At 40.8% G+C, this 13,568-nt stretch overlaps 1 protein-coding gene across 8 annotated transcripts in view; it reads left to right on the top strand.

Moving 5' to 3' along the window:
• Positions 1-13,568, top strand: part of PDE1A (phosphodiesterase 1A) — a 373,600-nt gene that overhangs the window by 320,532 nt on the left and 39,500 nt on the right. For all 8 annotated transcript variants that reach the window (XM_043524996.1, XM_043525003.1, XM_043525004.1 and 5 more), the window contains 3 exons: positions 6,708-6,809; positions 6,925-7,045; positions 12,376-12,457. In XM_043524996.1, the coding sequence (XP_043380931.1) occupies positions 6,708-6,809; positions 6,925-7,045; positions 12,376-12,457 (305 nt within the window). The remainder of the gene's footprint in view (positions 1-6,707; positions 6,810-6,924; positions 7,046-12,375; positions 12,458-13,568) is intronic.

The raw sequence follows: 13,568 nt of genomic DNA, 5'->3' as shown, positions 1-13,568 counted from the left end.
CTAGTGCACTAAACATAGCATGTAATCCTGGCAGCACGGTGGGCTAGCCACCCCGAGTACGTACGCATCCAAGACCCTAAGCACGTACTCAAGGCAACTAATCCATCCCACTTTCGTGGCTACATTCTATTTAAATTGAGAATCATACCACCAGCCTCAAGTGTAGACATGCCCTTTAAATTCTAACTGAAACTGAAGAAGCCTTGGAAATGGAAGCATGTAAGAGCATTGGAACTTAAGTGGGCATTAAAAGAGATGATCAGAACTGTAACTGACATTTCACAATAACTCGAGCCACAATCTCACAAACGATAATTGTCAGGACTGCCTTGAGGTCTTCCATTATTAAGGAAGTTGCTATGGTGCATGCAGAGCACGCAAAATACAAGTCTTCCTGTGTTGCTGTCGGTATAGCTGTTATCATTCAAGTACCCCTAAAATATGTAACCAAAAGCTGTATTGTGGCATCACTGGCAGGCAGGTGTGCTGCGTCTGGAGAACATTGCTTCTGGGAATGGTGTCACTAAAGACAGAGCGCCAAATTCTGCTCACAATAATACCTGCACAATCCAATTGTCTTCAGAGGAGTTGCATGATATGAGAGTACAATTTGGCCCATCATGTAAACTGGCCCAGACATAAGCCTCGCTGTATAACACCTTCTTATTTGCATGTAATCGTTTATTTCCTCTTTGGAATCAGATCATCGTTAGGCAATTCATTTCCATGTAGCTGAATTCAGAGATGGAATATGTAAAATTGGCTTATAGACAATCAGGGTGTTAATATTTAACAATACAGGGAGTTAAAACCTATTGATTTTTAATCCATTAATTACCCTTAATTGTTGTGGCAGACCTCATACATAAAGTATTTTTTTCATCTCTACGATTGAGGTGGACTGCTACATGTTTTTGACTTTATTTTTTCTTTCAAAGCAGACTTACTCTCATTCATTGTACTTAAATTTTTTAAATGAATTTAGTTCTGGACAAAGATCAATAGCTCTGGAAACTTGTGCTATGAGAGTATTCTCTTATCCACACTGCCTCTACCAGTATGACTTAACATTGTTCTGGAGGCTTCTACCTTCTGAGGATTGAAAGGGTAGTTCCGTCTCTGTGATCCCTCTGCTTAGACTGCCACTGAATACAAAGAAAGTGATTGTGTTCTGGGGATGTAGAAGAGCCAGCAAGCAACTTTCAGATGCTGATACCTTTCAATCCCCAGAAGTTTGTGTCACTTAGAGGTGAAAGATTCTGAATCTTTATGCCACTTACACGGAGATGTGGAGTCAGTAGTTTAGTACTTTTTGTCATTATTTTTTCCCATAGATATTTTATCCTAGCAAGATGTTTGTCACACTTATTAACATGTTATCTAAGGGCCTTAAGATATATAGGACTAGAATCTGGTCCAGCCGAGCTACAGTCAGTAAAGGCCCGGGGCAAAGACACCTCTGTGCTTCCCTGATCTTGGGGTCACCAAGGACTGGGCCAGTCCCCGACATAAATCAGTGCAACCTGGACACTGCCTGAATTTACACCCCGCTACCCCCAGAGGCCACGCTAGCAGCCTGGGATCAACAGGACCCAGTGCATCCCAGCCACTCCTCCTTCCTCAGGTGGCTGGGGGAGGGGAGAAGAGGAGCCCCTATGACAGCAGAGGATTCCTCAGTGCTGGGAGAAGCCTCCAGTACCCAGATCTCTCAGCTCCATGCTGCTTCGCACTGGGAGACTGGAGCAGAGCAGGTCTCAAGATCGGGACTGTAATAGTGTAGTTTTTGTAGCATATACATGTATTTCTAAAATGGTCTTTTCTACCAAGACTGATCAATCTTCATACTGACTTTCCTTCTTTTTTATGCTGGGCTGTACACAATGTGGCTCCTTTACGCTTTCGCTCAGTGGTGCTCCCTGTCTCTTTCTCTTACATTTCTCTTTGCTTTAATGCTAATTTAGTATGCTCTTTTAGAAGTTGTTCAGCTACTCTCCAATTGTGCTTGCTCTTGCTTTTGAAATTCCTTTCATTGTGACCTATTCTATATTTCCTATTTATTTTAGTGGTTTTAGTATAGATATTTGTATCAGAATTTCTTTATATGGAATGGTTACACAGTGCCCAGATTCTGCTCTCTGTTGTACTCGTCCAACCCACGAGAAGTCAGCAAGGTTGCATGGCAGCCGTAGGGGGCATAAATTTGGCCCTTTTAATGAGACTATAATACATTTATTTAATAGAGGCAGGAAGCCCAATTATTACTTTTAGGTAGATATCATTAATTGTGAAGGCTTCTGAAAATTCTGCTACAATATCACCAATATTCAACATGAATAAATGGATTTACTTATTTGAGCTAAAGTAGGGCATCCAATTCTCTATTTGGTCACATAAATCAGCACTTAATATTGGTACCTCTAATAAATCTGTGCATGCCTAAATGCTGATTTGAATACCCACACAATTTATGGAACTGGTTGACCTAATTTTGAGGGTCAGGTTGGAAAATGATGATCGCCTGGTATTCATTTTGTAAGTTCAAAAATATTCTTGTTTCTCTGTTATGGTTTGCAGTGGTTCAGTAGCACAGTGGAAAATCCATTTAGCCACTTGAAAGAAGCACTTCAGTTTTTTAAATTATTAATAGAATGAACTTTTTTGATTCTCTTTTTTGAAATTCATGCCATTAAAATAGCAGCTTTGAAGCTTACAATAAAGCAAATTGGCAGTAAATTGAAATGACAATTTGTTCGACTTTTTCAGCACGCATCCTGTCTGATTCATTTAAATACTGTCAGACCTGTTTTCTTCAGTTGTTCTGATTTTTTTTTTTTTAATGCCCATGCCTGGTTAAACTATGGCTTTGCTAATTATTTCATCAAGATAAAGGAAAGTGATTGAGATTTTTTTTTTTTGCATTACCATTTTTTCTACCTGTTAACGTCAGGTGGAATATGCTAATAAACTGTCAGCCTCAATTAAGTTTAAAACACAAGGTTTGGGTCTGAATCAGTGAATCAGTGAAGTACTGCCAACATTGTAACAAGGGCTCTGTCGGAGGTAATACATGTGACAGTCCCCAAGTAGTATAGTCATTCCTCACTCTTTCCCTCAACCCAAGCTCACACCCCGCCCCAAATCCATCCTTTCCATACTCTTCTCCCTTACCTACCTCCCCTGCCCAAAAATCCATCAATCCTTTCAGCCTCATTCAAATAAGAAGGTGTTACACAGAGAGGCTTCAGTCTGGGCCAGTACTGCAGCTTTATGTACATGGTGGACAAAATGTGCTCTCACATCATGCAGCTCCTCTGAAGATAATTGGATTGTGCAGGTATTATTGTGAGCAGAATTTGGTCTCCCTTTCCACACCAGCCATTATCCTTTGATCTGCCATGCTTCCACCTCCCCAGCTGTACGGTGATACTCCTCTAAGTGGCTCCTCATTCTGTCAGCTGTTTCACACGGCAGCAGCAATGCTGGGAAATGGGTGCCCTGTGGTCTTTGCTGGCAGTAGTGGTGGTAGACATTTTGTCCTGCAACCTCTGGGTATCGAGTAGGGTGACCACCTTTTCAAAAAGCAAACATGGGACACATGCAGGAACCCCACCTCCTCCATGGACTCACCCCTTGCCCCTCCTCTTCCCCCAACCCCCCACCCTCTGGTCCTCCTCTTCCCATCTGGAAGCCGGAGCCGGGCTGTGGTAAGAACCACCCAGGGAGCCCTGGCCCCTCCACCTGCCCTGCGCAGGGTGCTGGGGTGTCCGAGAGCAACCTCCAGCCTGTATCCCCACCTCCTTGGATGTGCCACCCAAGGCAGGGAGAGATCTGGGGCTCCCCACAGTGGTCCAGACTCCCTGGGCAGTTCTTACCACAGCCCAGCTAAGGCTTCCAGTCTGGCCAGGGCCAAGGCCTTGCGGAGAACAGGAGGAGCAGGGGATGGGGCCTCATGGTGAGCAGGGACTCAGGGATTACTCTTAAAAGTGAGCTCAAGAATTGAAAGTTCAAAGGAAATAAAAATCTGTAGAAACAGGGGGTAGGAGTTTGTTTCAGGTTTGTGTTAGGTTTTTTTCTTTCCTATTTGCCCCCAAAACAGAAGAGTATAACTAATATAAACCCCTCAGTTTCCATGCAACTGTTTCTTACAAAAAATGGCTTGCTTCATATGAAGGGTACAAGTTCAAAGCAACGTGCAGGAGGAACAGTTGGGATGCAGGTTAATTAGTGTCATATTAGGAGGGCAAGCACGGTTGCCATGGTTGCACATCATTATTTGAATAGCAAAGAGAGGCCTGAATCTCCACTCAGTTACACCAGTACAAATCAGTAATAAGTCCATTGAAATTAATGAGTGACACCAGCTTAAATGTACTGTTGTGGGAGCTCAGCCTCAAAACTTATAATAAACCATCACATCTCCTCTAAATAGAATTGCAATTAACTCATATCGTAAAAGCATAAACATAGGATTTCACGCTAATGTTTAACAGGGTTTGTTCTAGAACCTCCTGAATACCACATTTTTCTCACAGGATCAGACTTTAAGGTCACAAGGGACCATCATCATCTAGTCTGCCCCGCTCCACATTGCAGGACACAGAACCTCACCTACCCACTCCTGTAATAGACTCCTAACCACTGGCTGAGTTACTGAAGTCCTCAAAACATGGTTTAAAGACTTCAAGATATAGAGAATCTCCCATTTACACTAGTTGAAACATGCAAGTAACCTGTGCCCCATGCTGCAGAGGAAGGAGGAAAAAAAAAAACCCACCAGGGTCTCTGCCAATCTGACCTGGGAAAAATTTCTTCCCAACCACACATTTGGTGACAAGTTAGACCCTGAGTATGTGGGAAAGACCCACCAGGCAGACACCTGGGAAAGAATTCTCTGAAGTAACTGAGAACCCTCCCCACTGTGCTGCTGTGACAGGCTTTAGACTGCTCCCGGTCCTACACTCTCACCAGCTTTCACACAGGCAGGGACACACCCAGCTACAGTTGCATGCAGGCTTTGGCCAGCCACTGCATGAACCAACAATAGAGCAGCTACAGCCAAGATAACCCCCAGCTTCCCAGCCTAGGACCCCAGAGCTGTACCATCCTGCCCTGCTCAAAACCCCGACCAGTACAAATTTATTACTCAGTTCTCCCTCAATGTGGAGAGGAATATGCACAGTACCCTTGTGTTAAACCAAGCTGAAATTTTCCCCAGATACTTCCATTCAAAGGCACACTGGTTTAGATTAAAACATAAAACAAGTTTATTAACTACAAAAAGATAGATTTTAAGTGATAACAAACAGATCAAAGCAGATTACCTAGTACATAAACAAAACTGCAAACTAAAATACTAGAAAATACTTTCTAAAATACTAGAAAGACTGGATATGAATATGTAATTTCTAACCCTGACTGATGATACAAGCAGGCTTGCAGATTCTTAAGGCACAAGGTGCACTTGCTTTGCGACTTGACATCCCCACCCCCGTACCAAGTCCTTTTCTTTCTGAGCTTCTCCAGGTATTGAGTTGTGGAGGAGTGAAGAACAACAGATGATGTCACTCCCTGCCTTATATAGCTTTTCCATATGGCGGGAACTCTTTGTTCCAAAAAACAGTTCCCAGTCCAATTTGTGGAAAAACACAGGTACCCAAAATGGAGATCAGTGTCATGTGGTCTGGTCACACCCCCTGGCATGACCTGCTAAGTCATAGCAGCCATTATTTACAGGCTGTCTGGAGTGATCTCAGGAAGGCTCACCAGGTCGGGGATAAGCTTCTCCTAAGGCAGGGGTTCCCAAACTTGGTTTGCGGCTTGTTCCTGGCCAATGGGATCTGTGGGAAGTGGTGGCCTGGCCTGCGCTGCTTCCCGCAGCTCCCATTGGCTGGAAACGGCTAACCGCGGCCAGTGGGAGCCGTGAGTGGCCATACCTGCGGACGCTCAGGTAAACAAAGCGTCTCACGGCCTGCCAGGGGCTTACTCTGAACAAGCCATGAACCAAGTTTGGGAACCCCTGTCCTAAGGCCTGTTGTTTTTCCTAATGGCCCATTACCCTGAATAGGTCCTTCCCATCAGCTGTCTAGGCTGAAAGCATTTATGCTAGTTTGTAATGGTCCATAGTGTTAAGCTGGTGGGGATTTAGACACGGGTGCTGTTCTGACCAAACTTGAAAAAGGGGAAAAGAATAGAGGAATTTTAAATAGCCTGAATTCCTAACATTTCAGATTGACACTTCTTAGTCTCCTAAATGGCTCCTGAACCTTCTAGCTAATATTAGTATTGTATCTGCTGTACGCTAAATTGGAAGCTTATATCCTCCTGTTGTTGTAGAGGACCCAACGGTCTGGATGGTACCCTCTCTTTCTGAATGTGATGATCCTAGTACTGGGGTGAAATAAGCAGAAGAGTTATAGCCAGGATTGCACTTAATTATAGTTTATGCACTCGAAAAGAGGAATCACAAAACAGCATGACTCTGAAATAATAATTGCAGAGTTGATTTTGTGAAGTATGCTGTTGCCACAGAATCCCCTTAGGGACATAAGGTTCCAGTTGTTAATCATGTCTTGAAGTGCTTTTTTTAATTAAAAAAAGTGTTCATTTTTGTTTAGAAAGATATGAATTAACCAGTGCCTCCCAAGCAAATGTTCCATAAACAGAATAAATGACTTGTAATTAGTAACTTTGCTTTTGATTGCTTTCAGGGAACTTCGTGGCCTGGTCATTGAGATGGTCTTGTCAACAGATATGTCAGGACATTTCCAGCAAATTAAAACAATGCGCCATACTCTGCAGCAGACAGAGGGGTAGGTTATTTTCCATTCTGTTCTTTAGAAGTTTCAAATGAGTTCATGCACAAGAAAAGACTTTAAACAGTTGCTGTTGTTCTGAGATAATTGGAGCATGTCCTTGATTTGACAGGATAGACAAAGCCAAAGCCATGTCTTTGATTCTACATGCAGCAGACATAAGCCACCCAGCAAAATCTTGGGAACTGCACTACCGGTGGACAACGGCACTGATGGAAGAGTTTTTTCGACAGGTGCCATTTTCAAAATCTGTTAACATAGTTAAAGTGTTAGTTACACTGTTAGATATTTTATAATTCTACCTGCGAGAATACTGTCAGTTATAATTTAGTAAAGTGATCAGAATCGTGCTTGCCTTACTTTCAGAAGTAGTCCCACTGACTTCAGTACAACTACTCATGTGAGTAAGATGAATAGGATGTTGGTTAATATCTATTTCAGCTGATGGCAGGCTCCAAAGCATTAGCTTTTTTTCTTCTGTAACAGTATTATAATTTGTCAAGCTGATTTCATTCTTTAGACAGAGATCTGTATACACTCTGAACTAAAAAGAGGTATTGGGTAGGAGGGAGTACCTGGATATGTGAAAGATGTGTGTTCAGCAAAGAAGGCAGATGAATGTTGTATCCATATCATATTACATAAGTCTTCCCTTTTCCCCTTATTGTGAGCTAGTGCTGTGCATATCCCACATCGGTATGATGGAGTTTTCCTTTCATGCTCTTTGTGGGCCTGATCTGCAGACCACTCAAGTCAACGGCAATCTTTCTATTGCTAATGTGGCCATAATTTTGGAGTCAAACACAGTGACGCAGCAATGTGGCAGTATTTTTTGTGGTGGTGAAACAGTCGTACAAAAGACAAAATGCACTTTTTAAAAAATGTGTGGTGTTGTACTATTACCAGCTTCTGATTCAATAGCAACATGTGTTTATTTCACAGAGTGGATAATTTTTTCTAGTAACAAACAATGAGTTTATCTTGAATCACTGAGCAAGTGCAATTAATGTTAATTTTAAGTAAAGAAGAAGGGCTTTGACAATGTTTACATTGGTTCCACCTTTCTATCACTCCAAACACTCTGTTGCTTGTAAACGCAGAGCAAATTCTACTGTCTAGCAATACCACTGAGCAAACATTGTGTAGTTGCGGAAGGGGGGAAGCAAACATTTCAAGTGGTGAAATGAAAAAAACAGGACATTTCAGGTGTCTTGCACAAATTGTCTGGGATCCTACGACATCGTGAAAAACTGGGTTTGTCTCAATAAAAAAAAACCCCTGTGATCACTTTACCAATTAACTATGAGTGAGTGATTTTTGCTTTCTGTTGTGTTCAGGATTTAGAAATTGCTTGAAATAAGAGAAAAATAGATTCTAAACTCCTCCTTTTTATCTATCTCAGTGTTGAGGATCATTCTGATATGGGCCATTAAAATGATAACAAAGAAGCAATAGTGGAATGGGAAAAATAGGTAATTTAATAGTGGGGACATTTTAGAAAACTGCATTTTAGTCTATGCAACTAAGCTATGCCCTCAGTAAGAAAGCACTGTGGGAGAAATAGCACTAAGAAGAATATTCTAGGCACCTCTTAGGAAGAGATTAACATTGAGATTAACTTGCTTTTAAATAGGTAGCTTTTAGTGGGGTGGGAATAAGATGGTCACCAAAGGGGTAAGAGGCATTTCCCCACTGTTCTATACAGCATTTGAATAGTTCATCTTAGACCACCATAATTATTTTAAATTAAAATATATCCTTACAGAAGGAAAAGAAAGATATATAGATACTTCAGTGTCTTCGTGACTCAGCAAAGTAACTAAAGCAACTACCTCCCTGTATTTGGGATATAGCGCCCATCCCTATGAATCTGGGCCCTGCACAAAGTTTTAAAACAACAATGATTAAATTAAAATTGGACCTGGTGGCCCAGAGAGAAGCAGCAATGTTGTCACAAAAAGAGCCATCAAAAAAACTGATCAAAGCCTAATTTAGATATATCATAGCACCTCCAGTGATTACATCTTTGACAAAGCACATAGGGAATGATAGATATTGGCTGCCTGGCCCTTTTGCTATGTTATATTTTGTGCCTTTCAAACAGGAGTAGTCATACATTAAACTGGAAGGGGTCAGAGCAATGAATGAGTCAGTAATTTATTCCATCTGCTCTTGAGAGTTCTCACTCAATTCCTAAAGATGCTTACTACTGATTTGAACAGTAAACTTCAGGACCTTACTGATTCTTTGATTTGCCTTTGGAGAGAGTGGAGAACTGGTGCCTTAATCTAAATAATGAACAAACCCAGTTTTGTGGAAATGTTGAGCAGCAGCAGATCATTAATTAAGTTCAACATCAGGACTTGAAGTCTGGAGTTACCAGTTGGTGCCTCTTACTGTAAATGGAAATGATGATGATATAGAATGCTGGAGGAAAAAGGGGAGGACCATCAACCCAGATGAATATTACTCAGAAGAAGGTCAGAAATGAACAACTGTAGAAGCATTTTAGACATAGGGAGGCAGGATACATAGACTCCATGGAACAGTGAGGCAATATGTTCAGGCCAGGGCTGTAGCATTAACAATATATAGTTCTGTTCTGCCTTGATCATTGAGTGCACAGGATCGGTTAATGCTTTAATTACTACTTTATCCTTTCACTATAAAATGGTACTGGATCATAAATAAACTGCTCAAAGACTTGAGTTTTTTAAAAACAATTTTTTGTCACTGAAGTACACTTACGCATTTCATAATTATAAAAATATGAAACTCTCTCATAGCACCTTCGTTTCAAATGTGCACAGCAGACACTGGGATGATGTGCACTCAGTCGAGACAGGATATAGGCTGCACATATCTCTAATATGAACAGTTCTAGTTAATGTTAGTGATAGATGAACCTCCAAAGCTTCTAAAATATGTTGCAGACAAGCACGATCGGGGAGAGGGGGGTGAGGGAGGAAAGGGGAGGAATAGGGGGAGTGTCTAGTCTTGCAGTCTGTATACAGCCAAACCTCCCACCCATTGATTTCAGTGTCTATATAAGAACTGCAGGATCAGGTTATAACATTTAACTGAACTCAGGGCCCATGGAAAGTAGAAATTGTGCTGGAATTTCATTTCCTTTTTCCATCCAGATTGGGAATTAGATGATAATAGCTATTTCACACTAGTTTGGTTTGTCTGTTTCTGGTCTCAGCCAAAGCCAGAAGGTGCAAAGTCATAAAAAAATAAAACTTAAACTTACAATTTCTGAACAAGATTCAGTTTGAGTTTCATGTGAAGGCTTAATACTTTGTTTTAACTCAAACTGGTTTGATAAATAAAATAGATGTAATAAAATCAGTACCTGAAATGAAACATGAAGAGCTTGAGCTCTGACATCCAGCTTGATGTCTGTTAACCAACCTGTCTTATAAAATATGTGATAATGATGATGATACATTAGGATTGACAAGGAATTGGAAACTTATTTATTGTATGTTTGTTGTATTCTGTACTACATTGGTCAGTCAAAAAGGTTAATTTCCAAATAGTAAAACACTGTTCATGTTAGAAGACCCAAATATGATAAAGACATTTCAAGACTTCAGAACTTAAATTTTTTTAAAATGTCATTTGCCTGCTTACACAGCAACACAGACAAAGGCAGCAGAAACTGAGAGTTTCAGAGAACATAGGAGTTTTTAATATGCAGTTTTAAAAGTGGGCACAGATGGAAAATGGACATTATCTTAGAAAACTTTATTCAACTGGCACTAAGATTTAAAATATGTATCAGTAATAATTTCAAGGGCAAAGCCTTAGAACATTATCATAAAAAAATTGTTTTCACTTAAAAAAAAAACCACACAAACCACACCCATCCATCTCAAATGCACAATGATAAAGAAACATACAGCTGAGGTCACTCAACCAAGAACCCAGCCCTGACAGCATTCTGCTCTAGGCTGGAGTTTATTTTAAAACAAACAAATAAAATTTCAACTTTCAAATAATAATTTTTAAGTCGTTTAATTGATTTTCTTCAAACTTAGCTTGCTTAACTTTTATATCTCATGAGAATTAAAGATCATGTCAAATCTTAAGGCTGGGTCCTGTACCACAATTTACAATATATACATTGTATAAGGAATTACAGTTTTCATTATATATTGGATGAATTATCAAAAATACATGATGCAGTAAAGAAGTATTTTAAGGCATAAGCTCAAGAGAGTTAAGTTTTTAGATTTTTAGTTCTGTGATTTTAACTCTTGCATGAATTTCCTGACTTTTGAGTTCTCAAATGTTAGGTAACTGTATCCCTGGCAAAAATCCCAATGTTAATGTAAGTAGTAACATGCTCTTGATGTTAGATAATCAGGCCACAGTTCCAATGGGGAGTTCTGGAGGCATCTTAAGCCGTGAAAGCAAAGCCAGATTGGTTAGCTCAATTTTTTTTTTATAAAACCTTTAGCATAGTAGAAGCCGATGGAACCAAATCCTCAGCTAGTTGAAATCAGTGGAGCTCCTTCATTTATATTCATGTGGTTCACTTCTGGAGACCATTAGCTCCTTTTGATAATACTATCTGCTCCTGCTCTCTTAGGTTCCCTTTAGTCAAATTATGGGTACCTTTGATATGGGCGGGGTGAGGGAAGGGGTCTCTGGGCAGTCTACCACTTTCAGGCATAAAGCACAAGGTCAGCTGTAATTTGGTCCTCTGTCTCTTTTCTTTCTCTCTGGGCCTATTCTATATGTATGGCCACGAACAGTTTTTTTTTATATTTTCTCTCTGCTCTCTTCCTCCGGCTCTAGATATCTATCCACAGCTTCACTTAGGTTATGCGATTCAATTGGACTTTAAGGGAAGAAGTGGTGAAACCCTCCATTTCTATTTGAAGCACATTCTTCTATCTCTGAGGCTGTTTTTAAGCAGTCGTACTGACATTTTTTTTTTTGTGCTTTTCTTACATCCATTCCTTATTATCATTCGGTGCAAAATGATAAGAATATCAAAGGTCTATATTTTAAATGCACCTGCAAATCGACTTAATTCTACAATTACAAATTTATCAATGAATGTCCAGGATATCAGTGAACGTCCAGGATATCAATGAGCCCCCAGCATTCTAAAATGCAGTTGGGAAAATATCAGAATGGTCGGCTTCCTCTTCTTTCCCCCACCCCGTCTCTTCAAGAGAAGTTAAGTTGAATGATCTCTGGGTGCTCCAAGTCCAAGCTGTGAGGCTGCAGAAGGTCTCCTTATAAAACATGCTTTTTATTTTCCTTCCCTGACAAATACTAAATCACAGTGGCAGATGCTTTGGTCTTGACAAGATCTTTGCTTTCAACATATTCTTTTCAATACAAATGGTTAAAATTAAGTTATAAGGTTGACTTTTCCTTTTCTTCTCTCTTTTTCATTTAAAAAACAATATTAGATTTATTTTACCCACAGCTTGTTTTAGTTTAGAAAAAGAAGTGAATTGTAGAAATAGTTGGTCAGAGAGCAGTGTTCAGGCTCTCTCCTTTGTATATGTATTCTTATAATATGAAACATTGCTTTTTCCAGGGAGACAAGGAGGCTGCTTTAGGGCTACCATTTTCCCCACTCTGTGACCGCAAATCTACCATGGTGGCTCAGTCCCAAATAGGTAATGATCAGTGCTGTTTTCTCTTTCTCATAAATGTGGGCGCATGCAGTGTTGTCATCCTCCATTCACACACTGTGCACGATGTTTTTAAAAAAGCTGTAGATACTACTATAAACAACGTGTTTCTTTCTCCACATTTACTCACAGAAATCAGAGCATATTACACCCGTGACATGCTGTTGTCCAAAGGGACATTAAGCTCTTTCAGCATGGCATATGAAGCATATGGGACTGTATGTTTAGTGGTTAGATCAGGGTACTGGAAATCTAAACTCTTGGGGTCCAGCTGTTACTATCGGCATTTTAGAATTTGGTACAGCAAAGCATGGAGAAGTTGTCACCTACTCAAAGTCACATAGGTCTTACTGCAGTGCAGACATACTCTGTGGCTGGCATGGGTCAGCTGACTTGGGCTTGCAGGGCTATAAAATTGCAGTATAGACAGTCAGGCTCGGGCCAGGCTCTGAGACCATCCCTATCACAGCATAGATATACCCATAGAGTCAAGCTGGCTGGATACAAGTAACTCACTGTTTTCAAAAGGCCCTTCAAACAAGCTCCTGGCATCTATCTCCAGCACTGCTGGTGACTTGGTGACTCACTGTGTGACCTTAGGCAAGTGATTTCCTATCTCACTTAATCCAGCTGAAAAATGGGTATAATATTATTTACATTCCCCCTTTCAACACCTGCCTGGTGCTCCTGTCAGGGAGCAGGGTCAAGGAGCTGGGACTTGCCTGCTCCGCCCGCCCAGCATTCCAGCCAGGGAGCGGGCAAGCCCCGGCTCCCCGACACCATTCCCCAGCTGGAACGCCCGGTGGGTGGAGTGGGGCAAGCCCCCACGCCCCAACCCTGCTACGCCCCTGCCTCAACCAAGCTTCACAATCATCATTGGTGAGTGCAGTATTAAATTGTTTGCTTAAAATTATTTAAAACTTATACTGTCTATGTATATAAAGTCTTCTGTCTGGAGAAAAAATTTCCCTGGAACCTAACCTCCCCTATTTACATTAATTCTTATGGGGAAATTGGAGTCACTTAATATCATTTTGCTTAAAGTTGCATTTGTCAAGAACATAATTACGACATTAAGTGAGGAGTTATTGTAGGT

This window comes from Chelonia mydas, chromosome 11 (assembly GCF_015237465.2).
Source record: "Chelonia mydas isolate rCheMyd1 chromosome 11, rCheMyd1.pri.v2, whole genome shotgun sequence".
In the NCBI taxonomy this organism is placed as follows: Eukaryota; Metazoa; Chordata; order Testudines; family Cheloniidae; genus Chelonia; species Chelonia mydas.
The sequence above is the reverse complement of the archived record's forward strand: the minus strand, read 5'-3'. Positions and strand labels throughout refer to the sequence as shown.